The sequence below is a fragment of the Sylvia atricapilla genome, chromosome 11 (genome assembly GCF_009819655.1).
Source record: "Sylvia atricapilla isolate bSylAtr1 chromosome 11, bSylAtr1.pri, whole genome shotgun sequence".
Classification (NCBI taxonomy): domain Eukaryota; kingdom Metazoa; phylum Chordata; class Aves; order Passeriformes; family Sylviidae; genus Sylvia; species Sylvia atricapilla.
This window is the reverse complement of record NC_089150.1, coordinates 7,774,533-7,795,380: the sequence shown is the minus strand read 5'-3', so window position 1 is coordinate 7,795,380 and position 20,848 is coordinate 7,774,533. Positions and strand designations below refer to the sequence as shown.

The 20,848-nt window shown below is 41.9% G+C and overlaps 1 protein-coding gene across 1 annotated transcript in view; it reads left to right on the top strand.

Annotated features, from left to right (window-relative positions):
* The window catches only part of PTPRG (protein tyrosine phosphatase receptor type G), a 394,882-nt gene extending 374,390 nt beyond the window's left edge, over nucleotides 1-20,492 (top strand). The window contains exons 17-29 of the mRNA XM_066326515.1: nucleotides 577-659; nucleotides 887-1,021; nucleotides 1,256-1,390; nucleotides 2,244-2,416; nucleotides 3,529-3,664; nucleotides 4,040-4,186; nucleotides 6,045-6,138; nucleotides 7,408-7,484; nucleotides 7,913-8,041; nucleotides 10,278-10,424; nucleotides 11,145-11,287; nucleotides 14,399-14,534; nucleotides 15,252-20,492. Coding sequence (XP_066182612.1) covers nucleotides 577-659; nucleotides 887-1,021; nucleotides 1,256-1,390; nucleotides 2,244-2,416; nucleotides 3,529-3,664; nucleotides 4,040-4,186; nucleotides 6,045-6,138; nucleotides 7,408-7,484; nucleotides 7,913-8,041; nucleotides 10,278-10,424; nucleotides 11,145-11,287; nucleotides 14,399-14,534; nucleotides 15,252-15,398 — 1,682 coding nt within the window. The 3' untranslated portion in view covers nucleotides 15,399-20,492. The remainder of the gene's footprint in view (nucleotides 1-576; nucleotides 660-886; nucleotides 1,022-1,255; nucleotides 1,391-2,243; nucleotides 2,417-3,528; nucleotides 3,665-4,039; nucleotides 4,187-6,044; nucleotides 6,139-7,407; nucleotides 7,485-7,912; nucleotides 8,042-10,277; nucleotides 10,425-11,144; nucleotides 11,288-14,398; nucleotides 14,535-15,251) is intronic.
* The last annotated feature ends 356 nt before the right edge of the window (nucleotides 20,493-20,848 follow it).

Here is a 20,848-nt window from a genome sequence, read left to right as displayed (position 1 = left end):
TCTCTGCATGAGTTGGAAGCACCACCCAGTGCTTCTGCCTGAGAGTAGGACTATGATTTTTTCCTGCTTCAAGCTTTTGGGTGAAACAAAAAGAGGAGCTAAAGATCACAGCCTCAAGTCTGTCCTCATGATGTGATGATGGTGGGGAAAGAGTGAGGACATTGACTCAGCTCCCAGAGCCAGCAGAGCTGTCTGAGCCCAGCACTGAGGGGAGGATAATGAGCTGAGCCAAGCACAGGCAGCATTTCCCAGGCCCATGGGGTGCCCTGGCTCTTTGAATCTCACTACCCCCAGTGATGTAGATGATTCTAGAAATTGTGCTCCTGAGGCTCCAGTGCCCTTTAAATAGAAGCTGTCTCAGCATGAACCATGTACCTTAAGGGATGTGAAGGCTGACAACCTGCACATGAGCAGAGGACCAAGAACAGATACTCTCATCTCCCTCTTGACTCCAGTCCAAGGCAAATTTCTTCTGTGCATCAGTAAGGGCAGCCCTGATAGCAGGAAATGGGGTGTTTGCATGCAGTTCTGCACTGTGTTTCCCTAATGTTTCCCTGCTGTTTTTCTGTCCTGCAGATGATCACAGCAGGGTGAAGCTAAGGCCTTTACCGGGGAAAGATTCTAAGCACAGTGACTACATTAATGCTAATTATGTTGATGTAAGTTGTTTTAATGGTTTTTATCTGCTCTACCTTTGAATCCTTCCACAAGGAGGAAGTATTTTCACTTGTGATGTGATTGTATTTTCCAACTTCACCTGATAATTTTGCTACAAATTCCTCATTGTTCTGAGCGAGGAAAGCACCTTTCTTGTTACCTCTAAAATATTAATTTTTCTGCCATGATACTGCTTTCATCTCACTTGGCATTATGGTTTTCTTTGAAGGGTTACAACAAAGCAAAAGCCTACATTGCTACCCAGGGACCTTTAAAGTCTACCTTTGAAGATTTCTGGAGGATGATTTGGGAACAAAATACAGGAATCATTGTCATGATCACAAACCTTGTTGAAAAAGGAAGAGTAAGAGATTTTCTTGTTTGTTAGCAGTTGCTCCTTAACACTTCCCCAAATCACCTGGGCAGAATTTGTTTTAAATGGCTCGCTGGTTGATATGTACTGATGCATAATACATAACCAACAGAACAGAGGGATAGATACTGAGCCATGACCTTTTTTTTTCGAAAAGCTATAAACACAAATACAAAGCAGCAGCTCAGGCCCTTACCCAACTCACCCACCTGTGTCTGTGTTCAGAGGAAATGTGATCAGTACTGGCCCACGGAGAACAGCGAGGAGTATGGCAACATCATCGTCACGCTGAAGAGCACAAACGTCCACGCCTGCTACACCGTGCGCCGCTTCACCGTCAGGAACACCAAGATGAAAAAGGTGAGCCTTCTCTGCGCCCTTCCAGGGTCTTCTGGCCTGTGTAGGACACAAGAGTGAGACAATTTAATATGTGGTCAGAGGGTTATGAGCTGGGTGAAAATGTATCAGTCTCTGTGGGTGTCCTGCACTTTCAGGTTGGCTTAAAATAATTAGCGAGACTGGCGTGTTTTGCCAAAGTAAAAGGTTTAATAAATGAAAAATAACAAACGCTACAGAAACAAAAGAGAAAGCTGGCCATAGGTGTCAGAGAAGTCCCTGACATCCTGCTAAGACACCCTAAAAAGCCCTCGAGTTCTTTGTGCCTTTTCTTAAATACTTAATGTTTTAGGTGGGCTGTTTGGCACCTTGCTCAATAAACTTGGCAGCAGGGTTTGAAGTACGCTTCCAAAACCCAATCAGTTCTTCTGTATTGGCACTGAGCCACTACAAATGAAAAGGGCACAGAACTTTCTAGTTTGGTTTCCTTTTATGTTCAGGTAAGCTGAAACTTTTTCCCTTCTATAGAAACACTTGCTCGGTGTGGGAAACACATCCCTACACAAGAGCAAAACTCAGTGTTTGCACAGGCAACCCAGAGAGGCAGGTGGATGGGAATAAGTAAGTAAAGACATGATTACAAGGAACCTGTTGCTAAGGTTTAGCCTGTGTTTCTTTTCCTCAAGTGCACTGCTGCTTTAGTGTCTTTGTAATTGCTGTTCCCACCTGTATTTTCCCTCGAGCTCTGTCTCCACCCATCAGAAGGCAGAGCTGCAGGTTTCTTCTGTCAGAGTCCAGCATCCTCTCAGCTGAGCAAGCCAGAACTGATGATATTTTTTTGCTTCTTTTCCCTCCTCTGTCCCTTGTGTGTGCCCAGGGTCAGAAGGGGAACCCCAAGGGGCGGCAGAACGAGAGGACTGTCATCCAGTACCACTACACGCAGTGGCCAGACATGGGCGTGCCCGAGTACGCCCTGCCCGTGCTCACCTTCGTCAGGAGGTCCTCAGCTGCCAGGACCCCGGACATGGGACCAGTGGTGGTGCACTGCAGGTACAGTGGCTGGGACAAAACACCCATGGCAAGCACAGCTGGAGCACAGCTGGAGCACCTCAGACAAACACTGCAGGTTACCAACACAGGAGGAGTGTGTCAGCACCATGGAGTGCAGTTAGACACGAGCTCTACTTTGCCTTAAAACACCTCCAGTGCAGAAGTTTCCTAGCTGATACAGGGCTTTGCTATTGCCACGATACTGAGCTGCTGAACACTGCACTGATGTAGTTGGGAAGCTGCTTGGTCAAAGCTTGTTTGTAGGCTGCCAGTTCAGTGCATGGACAGGGCAGGATCACCTCTGCTGGGAGCCAGCAGTGTAGACACATGGACAGCTGGGAATGCAATTGCAATGAACCACACTCACATTCAACTAGCACTTGCAGTCACAGCAGTAGATCAGTCAATATACTAGTTCAGGGATGTGGTCTTCATCGCTGTGTGTGAGGGGGCTGCACAGCATGATATCAAAGAGGAGAGGATGATGGGGGTTACAGCTCCTTCCTCAGCAGAAATTGAGAATCTCTGAAGAGCTGCCATCTCTATTGGCCCAGGACTGCCCTCGTTCACTGTAAGGAGTTCTGGCTCCCTTTTATACCTTCCCATAGTGCTGGTACCACTTTCGTTTCCAGTTCCACTGTGCAGCTTAAGTTTACCTCAAGGCTGAAGCCAGCCAGAGCCATCTCACAGCCTGGAGTGACCTTGGCAATCACATAACAGCAGCTTGGCAAAGGGTGGACCTCTCTATGGCTTCATCCAGCCAGCACAAATAACAGCAGCAGTGGAAACAGGAGCCAAGTGTGAACCAGGTGTGAGGTCCAGGACCCCAGGAGCCTCCTCCTCATGCTGCTGGCACAGGTGTGATGGCTTGTGTTGTGTTCAGCCTCATCTTGAGGCACAGAAATACCCACAGAAGGGAGGAATTATATACCTGATAATATTTCCAGAAACTCAAAATATTTTGCTGGGAAACTTTAATAGTTGAAGCTAGGAGGAAAATGGAAGCCCATGAACAGGAATATATGAATATTTGCATAGTTCTGTTCTACTTATACTTCTGCAGTTACTTTCATCTGGCTGTATTTCATGAGTTTCTCTTATGTTCTCTGTAGTGCTGGTGTTGGCAGAACTGGTACCTACATTGTGATAGACAGTATGCTGCAGCAGATAAAAGACAAAAGCACAGTTAATGTCCTGGGTTTCCTGAAACATATCAGGACGCAGCGCAACTACCTCGTCCAGACAGAGGTAAAAATTGCAGTGGGGTTGAATTTAAAACCTTATTCATTTTTGCTTTATAATCAAAAATAGGATAGATTTTTCCAATTACATTCCTGTAAAAATTGAATATATTGCCGATATTTTTCTGCACTGTGTTTCCCTAACAGAATATTCCCTAAAAGAGTATCTTTCTTTTTCTAGACTAGAAACTTTGGATTTTGTTTTTGACTTGTTCAGAGTTGTATGTGCGCCATCTGTAATTTTTTTTTTTTTTTAATTTGGCAATATTTGCATGAGTGGCTTGTTTTGCACACCCTTTCCTTTAGTGTGCACTGCTCCTCAGACAAATCCAGCTCTTTAAGGTACTTCAAATATCTAGCTGACATGCTGCTGTTTCTCTAGGAGCAGTACATTTTTATTCATGATGCCTTGTTGGAAGCCATCCTTGGGAAGGAGACTGAAGTGTCTGCAAACCAGCTGCACAGTTATGTTAACAGCATCCTCATTCCTGGCATAGGAGGGAAGACACGCCTAGAAAAACAGTTCAAGGTAAGTCTTAATCACTGCCATCCAGAGGGACCTCATTTTCCTACCCTCTTTTATATGGCTTATCTTCACTGTTTGTTGTCATGGCTAAGGAACCAAACCAGAAAACTTGGTCAGCACAGCACAACACAACATCTTGAGAAGTTCAGTCCCATACAGTCTTAGCTTCATTGCTGGAAATCAGTGCTCATGCTCCTCAGTCAGAGGTGAGAAGAGGGACATGGACACTGGTTTGGGCTGTGCTGCTGCTCTCCCTGTTCCCAAGGGGGCTTGGATGTTCCCAAATCTGTGGTTAGCTTGGCTGGAAGTCTTCCTCCAAACTCTGGCTCTCATCCATATAGATATGAGGAAAGACAAGAGATGAGGTTTTTGCACCACCTACTATTTTATCAGTGCAGATAAGGAATTACAAATGTTTTAAGGCCAGGAAACACAATCTGCCTTTCTCTTGTTAATCATGAGGCTTGCTGCGTTTCCTGCTATGTCATAGCTGCTTCCTTCCTGGCCAAAGTAATTTCTTTCTCCCAGATCTCTTATTTGAGACCTAAGATTTTTCTGATTGCACTTTATTTGAATACATTGTAAAATATTTTGTGAGAGTTTGTATCACAAGGAGATACATGACATCTGTTTTCACAGCTAAACTCAGTTAATAACTACCCAAGGAACTGAAGCTGTTAAATTACACCAGGTGCCAAGCTATTCAAAAAATTAATCTGAATTCACTTGTAGGAATCTCGGTATTTCTCCATCACTCAAGACATTCCAGATGCTTAATTACTAAATTAAAGAAACAAGTGCAAGCCCATGCACACCCACACAAAATGCAGTAAGAGGCAAAGATTTGTTATTCTAAAAAGCGTTGCACTTTTACAAACAATTCTAAATTATATACATAAATTATATGTTTTCTGATGACTCGTGCCAAAGTTTAAAAACCCTAAGTGCTATTTTCAGAAATTACCTTCTCTGACAACATTGGGCAGTTACTTAGAAACCCCATAACTTCTAATGGGGCTTATGCCAGTGCATAGATGAGTTGAGTGCTATCTTGTTTAGAGTGCATTTCAAACTGGGATGTGACCAGCAACAATTATTAGATCTTTCTCTTGTTTCTGCTGCAGCCACAGAGCTGGCAGAAAATAACTTGTGCTCATGCCCCAGTACAGCAATTTACATTCAGCCATCAGAGTGAAATGACACTGAATAACGAGGTGTGAGTGCAGGAGATGTGAAAGACACCTTTAGTCTCTTTGCTCTGGCAGAGTTTTCATGTACTGGGAGTGTATTCAAGTACAAATCTGCCTTTCTTTGTGCCTCTAGGCAGCCCAAAATGAATATGGCAGACCAGAGAATGTAGCCCATGGCCTCAGATTTCAGATGCCAGTGTAGAGGATTCCCCAAAGGTCTGGCAGAAAAAGACATTCTGCAGGAATGATCTGGCTATTATTTAAAATAAAAAAATAAAATTAAAGTAAATTTTAAAAAAAACCACAAAAACCCTCAAAGTTTTGTTGTTCTATTTTGCTAGCTTTTATTCCTTGAGAACTGCTTCTGACTAAATACACCTGAAATTTTGTGAAATATATTCTCGAAGATAATGAAATGTATTCTGTGAAAATACATTTTGGTGGAACTTCATATGCAAGAGGTTTCAAAGCTGAGAGCTGCAGAGATCTTTTTATCTATTAAACATGTTGTATGAAAAGGATGATTTCCATTGGAAACTTGAGTACTTTAAACAGGTTTAACAATGCAGTTTATTCTTCTACTAATGCATCTTCGCAGGAGTTGGCAAAGAAACCTTCTCTCTTCATTTAGAGCGCTCTGAGGGCTGACTTACTACTTTATTCTTTTTCAGCTGGTTACACAGTGTAATGCAAAATACGTGGAATGCTTCAGTGCTCAGAAAGACTGCAACAAAGAGAAGAACAGGAACTCATCAGTTGTGCCATGTAAGATCACATCTTCGGTTTGATTACTGCCTAGCATAACTTTTTGTACCTAATTCTCCCGGTGTTAGGCATGAAAAGACATAGCCACTAGGAAGGGGAAATGTAATCTTTTGTTCAGCCCAAGCTGTCTTGTCTTTCAGTATTACCCTGATGAAACTGAACAAAAGGAAATAGTTGCAGTGTCAGCCAAATATACTGTCCAAGTGAAATGTTAATTTGAAGTGCTTAAGAATTTGAATAATTAGGTAGGGGATAAATCTATGGAATACTGAGAGATTACTTTGATACCAGCTCCCAGCTCTGGTGAGATCTCCCAGAGTGACTGGCACCAGTTGTTTGTAATTCAGCTACTGCACTCTGTTCCTCTGTGTGAGCCGCCCCAGATTTCAGGGTATTTAGTGCCTGAGGACACAGTTTCACTGTCATTAAAATGGAATCTGTGCATGGCTGTCAAGCAATATGAACTTGCACAAGACCAAGCACGGGCACAATGTCATCCCCATCACATAACCCAGAGAAGAGGACACAGAGGACAGATGATAGCCAAGCTAGCACAGAGTAATAGTGGCACAGACACAGTCCATCATGAAGTTTGTTAATAAAAAGGGAAGTCGTCAGAATACATCTTAAAAACAGATGGGAACAGGCTAGAAATAGGCTGTTTGATTTGGCCCTTTGTGTCATGCAGCTGCACGATTTCATTTTGAATTTTGAGGGCTGTCAGAGGGTTTGAGGATGATGTTGAGCCCAGCCCTCAAACACAGAGAAGTGTGGATATGCAGAAGAGCACACACTTCTGGGAGGTTCCTCATTAGGGAAGATGTTTGTCTCTGGAGGTTCTCTCACCCTGTGAGAAATGGCAGTGCTATAGAGTGGTAGGGAAAACAAAATAAATCAGCTGGGTTTGTGTGCTGCTGGAGACAAATGGAACACTACACACAAGAATTACTCGAAATCCCCTGTTATCACTGCATATACTGTTATTTGGTAATTCAGCCTGCTGTGAAAATCTTTGCTATAGTAAAATTTGATTCCTGAAATTACTTTGTCCTTGTGGGAATATTGTGCAACATTCTCTTTTATATCCTGTGTTAGCAGGCAGTGCTTTAACGCAGTTAAAGTGCTGGCCTGCTCCTGTGGGAGATGGGAGCTGCACACTGTTTGCTTTGTTAACAGCTGAGAAATTCTTACTTTCTGCATTGTGCCATGATCAGACTTTGATCTTTTTTTTTTTTTTTCTCTGTGTTTCTTTTTTCCTTAATGTTATAGCTGAGCGTGCTAGAGTGGGCTTGGCACCACTGCCTGGAATGAAGGGAACAGATTACATTAATGCCTCTTATATCATGGTGAGGAAGCCAACACCTAATTACAAAGTAAAATCAATTCTAAGGTGCTAAATACCAGATGCCTATAATTGTCTTAATTCCGTATGTAATGGCTGTGTATTAACAGATGAGATTTTTAACACCTTCCCCATAATGTAAAGCTATTAACCGTGTTTTATTAAAGATTCTTGCCTAAAAAAATTAATTACAAGATGCATTTAGATGGAATGTGTATTTCTGTGAGATACAGTCAAATAGATACTGGGATTTAAAGTAAATTAAAGCAGTAGGGACTCTGTAGAATTGAAATAGAGTTAAGAAAATATAGCCTGTGTGAAAATACTGTGGAGTAAAATGAAATAGGGTCATTATGTGTCCCCAGAAATGAAACTGATGCTTTAAAAGTATGGGAGGCAATAAGTAACCGTGTGTTTGTTTTGCTGCAAAAGGGCTACTACAGGAGTAACGAGTTCATCATAACCCAACATCCACTGCCACATACAACTAAAGATTTCTGGCGAATGATCTGGGATCACAATGCACAGATCATTGTCATGCTGCCGGACAACCAGAGCCTGGTGAGTCGCCTGTGTCCCTCCCTGCACAGTGCCACTGTCACAGCCCAGCTGGGCACAGCACAGGGTCACTCCGTTGCCTGCTGAGGCTGTTTGCTGGCTGAAAGCAAAGCCAATTTTTGAGCCACCTAGTCAAACTTTGCCATAAGCTGGTTACGAAAAGAGAAATTCCATGCTGTAGGGGCTGTTCTTTTGCTGTTGCCTGCTGCACTCATCCCTGGTCCAAGGCTGGAGGGTACACAGTGCTCACAGACAGCACAGCACACCAGTGCTGTCAGCAGCTCCTCGGGGCTGCCTGACAGGATGCAAGCACTGAGGGTATGGAGAGCCTGGGGTTATGGGTAAGGACTTTGAGAGGAGCAGAAATGCAAGGTAGGGACAGGAGGATAATTGCTTGTTGGCCCCTGAGCTTAAGCCTCAGGCCGTGCAAGATTGTGACTGTGCAAAGCTGCACATGCCATTTTAATGAAAGTAAAAAGCAAACAAGTATGTTAATTTAAGTGGAAATAATGAGTCAGACAGAAGAGAGAGAATAAGGAGACACAGGTGAAGTGCTAATCACTACTTCCAGATTTACCAGCAAGTCTCAAGAGGGCGTGTTGAAAAGGATTAGGAACTAATCGGTTCGTTCTTTCATGCACGCATCACTGAGGTGAACAGACAATTGTAGCTGAAAGTGGAAGAGAAACCGCCTTCATTACAGCAGGAAAATAGCAGTGATGAGGGGCTACTAAAGAGGCAGCAGTCAATATGCTGCTTGTGTGTGGGCATGAAAGGCAGGGCAGCACTGCAAGGAGTGCTCAGAGACATTCCACAGGATCAGAAGGTGCTTAGGAAATGGAAGTGTGTCAGGTGGAAATGAAGGGGCTGATCTTGTCTTCACATGTACATGAAACAGCTCTGCAGAACCAGAGTGATCAAAGGGCAAAGGAGGAATCCTGGGCTCAGCCACAGTGGTTTCCCCTTCTGGCCAGGAAGGCAGTGGTGTCCCACCTCAGCTCAGTGTCAGTGTGGGATGTGTGGGCTGGCAAGAAGGGGTGCACAGGATTCAGGCAGCACCAAGGTGCTAGATGTGCAATGCCAAAGGACAGGACAATAATGCAAGGTACCTGCTGCATGAGGACCTGTCAGGTGGCAGGACAGGTCCCTTGCCTGGCACTTGGCAATATTACTCTGCTTCCCAGTGCTCCTGCTTGTTTAGGGCAGAATTGTAAGGACTTAAAACCACAAGTCACATTTTCAGAATGAACACTCGACAGCACAAATCTCAACAGTATCTTGTGCATCAGAGCTGCAGACCCACAGAAATACACCTGGTTTTAGAGGGATGTGCATGGCCACAGCAAGATGACATCAGGTGATAGTTCACGTTTGCTCATGAGTGAAAGACAGGATGTCCAGAGACACAGGTTTGCTCTGTGCATGTGGCCAGGGCAACTTCTGTGCTCCTGCTGCAGGGACATAGATTTCTGAAGCCAGAACAAGAAATGGACTTTGCATGTCTGTGGTGACAGACCATAATTTCCTTTCTCTGTAGCAAATGAGGAATTCTCAGTTAAATTTTAAAGAACAGCTTTGACTTACATCCTGCCAGTCAGTCTACTTCAGCACTGAACTTCTTCCAGCCTTCCCAGTCTCACTCAGGTTACACAGTGCCCCTTTGGCAGAGGTGTTTTGTTGGAGAACTTGCATTAAGTTTAGCTAGTGTTTTTATCAAGGCTAAGAATATTTAGGTATTTCTCTTTTTCTTCACTCCTCCACTCACTCCTAAAAATTCAAGCCCTACAGATGTATCCATCAATCTTCTACCTAGGCCTGATCCACAGAACTTGAGTTTTGTATTAGACCGTGATAAACACAAATTAAAAATAACAAGTCATTAATTTTTAAAGGTCAATGAGTTTTTTCTAAACAAATATCTGACTTGCAAACGAACTGTGTAGGCAGGAGGTCATAAAGCTGGGATACAATACAAAGGTTAAGTATGAGTGAGGTAAGAGAACCATTTCCCTGTGAAACCAATTAAAAAGCAGATGTTACCTGTTTGAACACACAAAGGGAGGATCTGGCAGGTTTACTACCCTACTGTAACAGTAAATTTGTTTTAGACAGAAGTGTTTTTTAAAGGTCAGTTCCTGATCATCTCTATTTATCAAAGCAATTTTTTGATCCACTGGATTTTTTTGTTGCACACAAGGTATCTGAAAGGCTGCAGTAGTGTGTTCTTTCATTTCTCCAGGCAGAAGATGAGTTTGTGTACTGGCCAAGTCGTGAGGAATCCATGAACTGTGAGGCCTTTACTGTGACCCTTATCAGCAAAGACAGACTGTGCCTCTCTAATGAAGAGCAAATTATCATCCATGACTTTATCCTTGAAGCTACCCAGGTAAAGTAAATCTCCAAATGCGGGTCTTTGCTTTTCACCAAAATTATGTTGATGCCATTTAAATACACAAGAAGAAAAAGAGTTCAGAAAATTTTTGGAAAGGATTTACTTGTAAATGCTTGTGGATGCATGTTGCTCTCAGGGGAAAGGTATTCTCATTGGCTCTTCCTCTCTCTCATCTACTTCCAGGTAGATTCCTCTAGCTAGTAAGGCTGCTATTAACTGTCTGTCTCGCTGGAAAGTGGAGATGTGATTTTACCAAGGTGTATTGTCTTATTTCTGCTTACAAAATTCAACATTTATAGTTTAATTGTTTGGCGGTCTTATCTAATCATAAAAATGTAAGCATGATCCTTTTTAACTGTAGATCTGTTTCTAGTTTTCTATCTGGACTTTGCTGCAAGACATTAGTTTGCAAGCCCATTTAAATTTGATTTGGTTGCTCTTGTTTGACTTTCGAGCTGTAAAGACTCTGAGTGAGGTTTGATATGAGCCCTGAATTCGATTATAAAATCTTTCATTGATTAACATTTTTGTCAAACTTGCATGATTTGAGGCTGTTCACTGTTACAGACGTGCTGGAGCTGTGTCCTCTTTCTGTGTAAACTGTTGGGAAGAAGAAAGTTTCCCTTCAGTTTGCAGTGAGGCTCTTCCCTCTCTGCCCCTAGATTGATGCCTGTGAAGTGGAGGAAGCTAATGCCAGGCTGGTTTTCATTGCAGGATGACTACGTTCTGGAAGTCCGCCACTTTCAGTGTCCCAAATGGCCAAACCCTGACGCTCCCATAAGCAGTACCTTTGAACTTATCAATGTAATCAAGGAAGAGGCCTTAACAAGGGATGGCCCCACCATAGTTCATGATGAGTATGTCATCGCTTTTCTCCCGTTTACGTGCAGATTGTACACTCAGCTGAAAGACACTTGTTAGGATTGATGTCCATTCCTGCATGGAGTAGGTGGGGTTTAGTATCCAGGAGTAGGTGGGCTTTAGTAGTCCAGGGAACAGATTAAGAATATATAAACTTTCAAGGATGAGTTGTTATCTGAGGCCAAATACATTTTGCTTTGTGTAGTTTTTGTGTCTGTTATAAGCTTAGGTGGACTCAGGAGGTGAGGCTGTTTGCTTTGGAAGCATTTTGGGTTCTTCTGGTCCTGGAAGTATTCCAAGCAAATCCTTAAAACCTGTTTCAGAACCCAGCAGAACTTTGGTTTAGATAAGGCTCTAAGCAGCCTAATACAGGCTGATGGAAACAAGTTTCAAAACAGCCCAAGCTCCTGTCTAACAGCTCAGGTTTCATGTGCCATGTAAGACAGAGCAAGCTTGGCTCAGCTCTCTCACCATGAGCAGCAGAAGTATCTTGTGACAAAGGGCCAAGGTCTTCTAAAAGCAGATTTATCCTTCCTCATTTTGTGTCTCAAAAAACATTCCAAGAGCCCATAAAAGTGGGAGGGAGGAGGCCCACTAACAAGCATGCCCCAACATTTTGCCTCTTTTGTAGCACAGTGGTGAGCATTGTCCCACCAGCTATGCTTGAACACCCAGTTACAAAGGGTGCTAAATACTGCATTGCAAATTATTACTAGCACACATTTATGGAGCTTCAAAATACCATTATAGTAAGGCTGGAGCCTGGGTCTGACCTGATTTCTGTGGAGGGACTGTTACCTGGTGGACAGAGCACCTGCTGGAGTCATTCTGTGCTTAAAATCCCAAGGAGGCCCAGCCTCTGACAGTGCTTTGGTTGTTTTAAGAGCAAGCACCAAACCAGCACAAGCACCTGCCCTACCTGCAGCCCCCCTGCACTGCAGCCTGCTAGACTTTGTCACTGCCACAAACAGAATCACTGGGAAGGTCTTGAGAGTCTTTGTAAGAGCCTCATTACCACGCTCTGGTGTGTCAGTGGTTCAGAGCAGGCACTGTGCTGGTGTCCCAGGAGGACACTGATAGCCACATATCCATATCCATAGACATATCCATAGGACATCCATATCCACAGAGCTTTCCCTGCACATCCATGTGCTGCTGGTGCAACAGGTTTTCCCCAACTGACTCCTGCAAATGGTGCCTTGGGCTGCAGCAAGTAGTTTTTCCCCCACCACCTTCTCCTGCCTTGCTTATGCAGAGTTTAAGCTCTGTTGCCTTTCACCAGCACTGATTAATTCCAGTCTGGTTTTAATATTCATGCTTTGGGTAGACAGAAGTGAAGTTTTGCTGCTCTTGCAGTATTTAAGATTATGTTTTACAGAATTAGAAACATTATTGATTTGGGCATTTCATTGCTAGATGGAAAAAAAAAAAAAAGGAAAATCAAAATTGCATTCCAAGCAATGCTGAGTCATTCTTTCTGTACATTGCTTTTTTGGTTTATTTGTCATATTCAATGATTTTATCTTTATGCCTAATACATAATGTAGATTCTGCTTTTCATTGGAGTCTAAGGAAATGTAGCTGAAAATGAAAATTTCCCTTTGCTACATGCAACAACTATATCACATAATCCACTAATAATTACAACTGCAGATTAATTCCAAATATATGAATTTGCAGATAACTAAATTCATGTGGTATTTAGGAAGTACATGGTGGGATGAACTTGATAACATTTTTAAAAGTTCAGAAATTCCAACTTGAGACAGTTGTCAAGATTTTTAAATGTAACTGCCCAAGTGTAGGCAACTACATAAAGACGTGCTGCATAATTTTCTGCAAGAAAAATCTTCAGATTGTTAGGAACTGGAAATTACCAGCCCAAGTGAAAATGATACCATTACACCCTTAGAAGGATTTAGTTGTGTCCTGTCAAGTACATACTTTGTCCACTGCCCTTGAAGATGAGTCACAGCTGTCTGTATGGTGCTGCTGCTTCTCCTTTAGCCCTCACATCCAATAGAGCACATCTGTTGTGATCTGAGTTCTGTTTCCCATTTCTAGGTAAACGGAGTTTGAGTTTGCAAAAATCATATAAAATTAAGTCAGCACATGTCTGGATTTCCGTGGCAGTGCTGTACAAATCCTAGTGGTAATCTCACAGTGCAAGATGGTATTGCAGCACTTGCTGATTATTTCAGTTTTTCGTATAAAGCTCTGCAAGTGGCTTAGAGAGCAGGTCAGCACTGATGACCACATTTACTAGCGGGAACATTTAGACACAGACTTTCTCAAAGCCACAGAGCCAGGACAGAATTCCAGTCTCCTGAGCACCAGGAGAGCAGAGGAGAGTGGAGGCTGCTCTGAAGCCGTTGTGTAGGATCCTTCATGGTGTGCCTCACACCTGTACCTATGGCCCAAGCACACCCCCAGGCTTGCAGCAGTGAGGTTTCCACCTGACCAGTATCTCAAGGGTATCTCAGGGACTGAGTCATGCTCCTGATGAATAACTGCTGTTTGGGGTTTTGTTACATGACAACACAGCTCAACTCTTCAAAATCTGTAATGTCTCCTGGGTGCCTGGCACAGGGACGTTGCCTTTACCAATGAATCAGACCCAGGCAAGACTTTGAGATGTGCCCCATTTACTTCTGAGCACCACAGAGCCGTGCTAGTTTTCTGCAATTGTCAGATGTGGAGGAAGAGGCAAAGTCTCATTTCTTTCTAATCACTCATGTTTTGCTTGAGTTCCCACTAATGAATTTAAAATACACTCCTCTGTAATGCAGATGCTCTCAGCCCATGTGGTGTGGGAGAACTCATTTCAGTGTTACAGTCTCCAGGCTGGGTATTTTGGAATGGCTCATGTTCTGCTGCTGATACAGTTCTTTGTGCTGAATAGTGCAGATTATCTGAGATGACTGGTGTGCCATCAGATTTCTTCTATAAATTAAAATTACAAAAAATTAGCAGCTATAAAACAAGCATTTGGTAGATAAAAGAGGAACTGCAGTAATCAGATAAGACTATAACAACACTTTCATGACTCTGTGGCAGTGCCTGGGTTGCGTTTCTGAGTAACTCTTCATTTTGGTGTGATTTTCCAGGTATGGAGCTGTGTCAGCAGGAACTCTATGTGCCCTTACCACTCTGTCTCAGCAGCTGGAGAATGAAAATGCTGTCGATGTTTTCCAGGTGGCAAAGATGATAAATCTTATGCGGCCTGGAGTATTTACAGACATTGTAAGTCTTTGCATGGACTATAAATAGACAGTTTACAAGGTTTTCATCTTAGACCAAAACCATGAACTTAAACACGCATTGTGTATGTTATCAAGCCCTACAGCATCTGCTACCTAGCAGAATTTGAACTTCTTATGTGTAGTTGTCTTTTTTTCTTAACCTCCAAGCCACACTGTAAGTTTCTGATTTCCCTTAAACTTATTTCTCATACTTTGGAGGGGATCATCCTACAGGCAAGTCCTAGCAGAGAAGGACCTTTCAGCTTGTCACCATCTGCCTGCCAGCCCTGTGAGCTAAGCTGTGCTCTTTAGGTCTGGCACATTATGGTCTGAAGGGATGCTCAGGGCAGATGAAGCTGCAGGGGGATGAGGCGCTTCCCTGAGTGTCCAGCAAGAGCAGCCTCCCTGCCTCAGTGTGTGTGGTACAAGGTTCTGCCACCCAGGGGATGACCTGGAGCTGAGCTCTGGCCTCAGATTTTGTCCTGCCCTCCTGAAGTGTTTAGTAGTATATCAGAAATAATATAATCTACCCAAAACTGGAGTTTGGGTTGACAGGGTTAAACTGGATAAACAGAGGTAATTGCTCCAAGTCTATTTCTTTGCTATGTGTATGCTGCTGGTAATGAACACCCATGACCTTCCCTGGGAATGCCAAATTAAAGTGCCAATCATTTGTGTACATTTAAAGGATTGAAATAAGTTGTTCTTTCTTTTCCAGGAACAGTACCAGTTTCTTTATAAGGCAATGCTAAGCTTGGTCAGCACTAAGGAAAATGGAAATGGTCCCATGACACTGGACAAAAACGGTGCTGTGATGGCCAGTGACGAATCCGATCCCGCAGAAAGCATGGAGTCTCTTGTCTAATTGGAAACCTGAAAAGGCACTTAATTTGTAGAACTTCTGAAGACTGAACTTTTTTGAGGCCTTTTTTGCCAGACTCTAGGTTATACAATAACCCAATTACTTTTTTACACTGATAAAAGTTTTGATATTTATTTTTTGCCATTTTATGTCTTAATGGTATCCTACTGAGCATTTGCACCTCTGTTTATTTCACACAGTGAAACGCAATTTTATCTAGTTTGCACTATATGATCAGTGTTACTGCCTATAATATCCTAATACAAGACAAGCCCTGATGTGACATTCCATGACAACAAACATACACTTTTTCTGTTTTGTTTAAATGCAGTGAAGTTTTGCTAACTACAGTGACCCTGGAATCTTAAATCTTGAATGCTAGGCCAGATGGATTCTTTCTACAACAGATACTGTACCCCTTCGTACCATATTTATTATTTAGTGATCATGTCAAAGTTTTGGTAACGGTGTTCTGCATTCCAGTGGAGTGGCTGAGCAGTGCTCATCCTTTCTTGACAAATGTGGCAGGTGATTATTAGCTACAGTGAAGGTCTAACAGCCTTGTGGAGCTGAAACAATTATTTCTGTATTGTTTCAAATTGCTGTGTTGTACACTTACAGGCCTGAGACTTGCTTCACATGGAATATATAAATTACGTAAAATATAATTATAAATTAGATGCAATTCATATGTGGGATGTGGCGATAAGTTTCGAATTTACAATTTCAAAGTTTCCCCGTGTATTCAGGAAAATGTTGATTTTGGTTTTTAACCAGCCCTGTGATGGGAAAGTATTTTGGTTTTATTTTCATCGGAGCCAATACAGTGAAAAATCTATGACAACCCAAAATCAGATCAGTTTTCAGATATATTAAAGGTAGCAATATTTTACATTACTAAGCTATTCAATATTTTAAACACATCTAATTTCCTTACTATTTCTTGAATATGACCTCACACCTAATGGTATGTTACATGATGACAGGCGTTTCTTAATTTCATAACTGTTAGATGCCATTTTTACAGGTGTGTAATTTTCATACTTTAGTGCTAAAACATAAAGTACTGATCCATATTTACTGGTGAAGCAAACTAATAAAAAAACTACCTATAAAGTTACATTCTCCCTCTTTTTTTTTTGCCAGACTAATTCTTTAGCACAAACTTAGCTTGTTGTGTTTTCCCTCCCACAGCAATAGAATGGTTTCCCCCAGATTATGTAAATAATTATTGTTTGGAGCATTTAAGTTTGCATCCTCACTGGCTCCCTCTTCCTTTGTATTTGGTTGCAATTTAACAAGGTCAATCCCTGTATAACAAAAGAAGTAAGCACATGCTTAATTCTCCTGAAAATTAAAATTAGTTGTGCCCTTCATAGCTTGACTGAGTAGGGAGGGGTTATTGAATTTGCCTGGAAAAGGAAATATGTGATTTTAGCCATGTGACCCTTGGTGTACAGTTAAAGGCACTATCCCTTATATGTGGCATTAATTCCTTCACTTCGAAACTACAGAAAGAATTCATTGTAACTTTTTAGGACTTTTCAAAATATTACCACTTTTTTCTTCTTCATTTAAATGTAAACCTATTACTTTCTGCCAGTGCAGTCTTGCTGAAATACGGACATTTGGCAAGGTTCTGTGTATTTTCACTCACAAGGAAGCTGAATGCAAACTGTTTAAAAGGATATTGAGAGGAGATTTGTTGGTTCAGAGCCATGTAAGGTGCAAACTGATACGGCCTCACTGAGAGCAGAGGGGCTGTGCAAACTGATGTGTGCTAACTTTTGGCCTTTTATCTTAATAGGAGAACAATTCAAAGTGTTCAAGGATTCATCAGCAACCTTTTACACAGTCACCTTTTACTTCTCAGTTTGTTGAATCCCTCCATCCAAGCAATCCAAATAATTGCTAATTGCTAAGCCCATGGTTTCGGTGAGGAAATCACAATTTAATAAGCTCTTCAGCAACAGCTAATCCAAATAAAATATATGCAGAATGTTTCAAAAGATTGTAGTTTGCATCCCCTTTGCACTGCATGGAGGTGGGAGTCAGTAGGAGTTAGGACTGGCCCTCCAGTCACTTCACCCCAGTAACAGAATGGTTTCAGTAAGTTCTCAAGTGCTGCTCCCTGCAAGGGCTGCAAGGTTTTGCTGAGTGGTTTTCTGGCCAGCCTGCATTAGCCTCAGAGGCTGCTGAGCCCCTCTGTGCCCCCAGTCTGAACCTGGAGCCAGCCAATGCCAGCTGGTAGCACAAAGGGACTCATTAGTTGGATCAGTTTAATCTAGAAGTATTTTAAATTCCTGGGAAGATGTAGGGAGAAGTTAGAAATTCAAAGCTTGACAACTAAGTGACACAAAGATTACTGCAGGCATCAAGAGGTTGGATTTGTTCAGTACTTTCAGGTGATTATTTTTCATTTCACTGGCATGATGGAAGATAACTCTGGTTTGTGACACACTGCCTGAATACCCCTGCTTTAATCCCTTACCTTTTCACAAGTTTTAAACATCAATGAATGAAGGCTGCGGGGGTTGAACTTTGGTGGTTGCTTTGGAAATCTGCGCATTTGCATGGGCATTTTCCAACACCTGAAATACTTTATTGGGATTTAATCCATGGGGAAATAGTGTACACTGATGTTCTCTGAGTTCTCCATGGACTGTATTGTAAGGGAGCTCGAGCTGTATGTTAAGTGCTGTGCTGACAGTCAGGTAGCCAATAGATGGTAGTGGTGCATGAGGCTTGAAGGAGTGAAGCTAGAAATTGCTTGTGAAGGTCAGGATTGAGCACACAGAAGAGCCAAATCTATCCTCCTGTAAGCAGCTGCAGTTCTGCTCTCTTGCACAGGTTTGCACCCTTTCCTTGGGACTGAGTGAGTGGCAGAAGGAGCAATGTCTGCTCAGAGATGGGCACTGATAAACTCTCCTGATGCTCCCACGAGTGTCCAGCCAAAGTCCTGCTCTGCAAATCACCACCTTGCTTTTGGGACCCCAACCCCTCTGCTGTACCCAGCTCCTGCCATTCAGTCAGGATGTCTTTCAAGCATCAAAGGTTCCCAAGCAATGTGCAGGTCTGCAAATTAAGAGAACCTGAGAACGTTCCTATATCACTGCAGAGCGTAGTCCTCAGCACCAGCCCTGAGAAATAAGGAACAGAAGGACTGAAGCACACATGTGTCTACATTTAGAAAATACCATTTCTCCATGTCTTGGCACGTGTCCTGTGCTCGCAGACCGTGTGAAAGATGTGAAATGTGTCTTGAGACCATAAAAGCAGCCAAGCTTTCCAAGTGGGAATGCTTGGAAAGTTTCTGTGTGGTCTGAACATCTGAAATAGGTGGCAGGCTCAGAATAACCCGTCCTCCAAACACTCCTGTGTGTGAGCTTTGGCAGGAAGGTCTGGGGGAACTGCTGGGACTGCTTAGGTGTGCAGAGTAAGCACCAAGTCTTCTGCAGGATCAATGTCTAAAGAATTTTAAAGAATTCTTTTTTTTTTTTTTTTTTTTTTTTTTTTTTTTTGGTAAGAATTCATTTTAAACAACATTTGTCAGTATTTCAGTGTCTGTTTCCAAACGCTAATTTAGAAACAGAGAAAAAGAAAAATCCAAGCCCCTTAAACTTTTCCTTGTAAAGTGACTGTTTCTGTACTGTGGGTCTGCTCTAGGTTAGTGGAGTCATTTACAGGATCTGCAAAATTTTGGTTGTTTTTCCAGTTTCTGACTGCTCAAATTGCTTGAACACAGAGTGATACATTAGTACATTAGGAGAAGAATCTTTATGATACAGCACAACTGCCTTCTCATTAATCTGTTTTAAAGCTGATATATTTTATTTAAAAGCTACAAAGTATAGATAGGGATTCTACCAAAGATACATGCTACTAATTCTCAGCAAAACAAAACCAACTTAATTTAAAAAAAATGTAGTTGTCTTGAAGATTTAGCAGTCTTTCTCAAATTCATGTCTTTTGACATCAGATCTTTTGTTCCGAAGTTTATGTTCAAGTGGTGCCAGTGAATTTTTATATGAAGGGAAAATGCCTATTTGTTAATCTACTGCATTGCTTTTCTTCTTTCTCTTTTTCTCTCTTTTTTTTTTTTTTTTGGATGTAATTCACTGTTACCCCTTTGCTCTTCTTCTCCTTGTTGCCATTCTAACAATGTGAACTACATTGGCTTCACTTATCAAAGGAGAAGGAATGCAAAAATAAGGAAAGAGAGGAACTGTAATAAAGAGATTTGGCCTCTACTTTGTCTTAGCTGTTAAACTGTTTTTAGTGTTTTTGTTAACTATTTGCAAAGGGAAGCATTTTCTACAGAGGATAATTAATTTCAAGAAAAATGTCTTGAGTTTTAAGAATAAACGTCTCCAAAAGAGGAGATAGTCAATTTTATACAATGTCACAACTCTCCAACATTTGGGGTAGTGACTTTTTTGTTTTGTTAGAACACTTGAGACTAGCACGCAGCCATTGTTTCTAAAGACCGAAGCATTCATGTGTACTTCTGTTTTCTTTTCCTTCATTTTTAAAATAGCAAAGTCATTAAAACTGTAAATATTTTGTTGCTTAGATAAGCATCTTCTGGGAACTTTGTATCTATGGTATATAATCATAGAATTTTATATTTTCATATAAAGCTAATTTTTTTCTAGTTTCACCTCCTTCCTAGTTCTGTGGTGGTTATGTGAATACAAACCTTCTGTGTTTCAAGGTAGTGAGACGCCATCATCACACTCCAAAAATAATTTCCACAATGTCATTTCTTTGGGGCAGTGATTGTGAAAGTTGGAGATTTTTTTTATTCCATTGTCAGTGTGTACAACAGGATTTAGACTTAGCCAGTCACTAGATACGTTTGTCTCATTGATCCATTCAGAAGAAAAATAAAAATGTGGTGTTTGGTTTGGGGAAAGGGTGGGAGGGAGTATTTTGAGGGAGACTTTTTGTTCATTTTTGGTTTTTGTTTGGGGGTTTTTTGTAACTTGAAGAATCTTCTTTTTGTTATGTTAAACTATATCAAATCATTCTATTATAGTGTTATTTAATATGTAAATTGTATTGCTATACATAAAATAAAGTATGGTTTTTGATGTATTTACAGACTTCTTACTTATTTGCATCGGGTGCACATAAGGAGCAGATGCAGGAGTCAGTATTTCATTGTCCAAGGCGTGCAGGAAGAATGATGAGATCCGAGGCCTGCTTTAATTAGATCTCAAATTTCCAGGCAGCACTCAGCTGGGAACTGCCAGTGCCAGTGGAGTTCACTGTTCCCTTCTTAATTGTCTCCAACTACCAGAGAGCTGCCAGTAAATAACCCCATCCCCTTCCACCAAGGCTCCTCCCCAGACAGTTGTGAGCCATCAAAATCCCTTTTGGAAGGGGACCTGTCTCCAAACAGGACCTCAGATCCTGAGCTTTCTCACCAGCTCCTTTGATGTGCCCTTCCT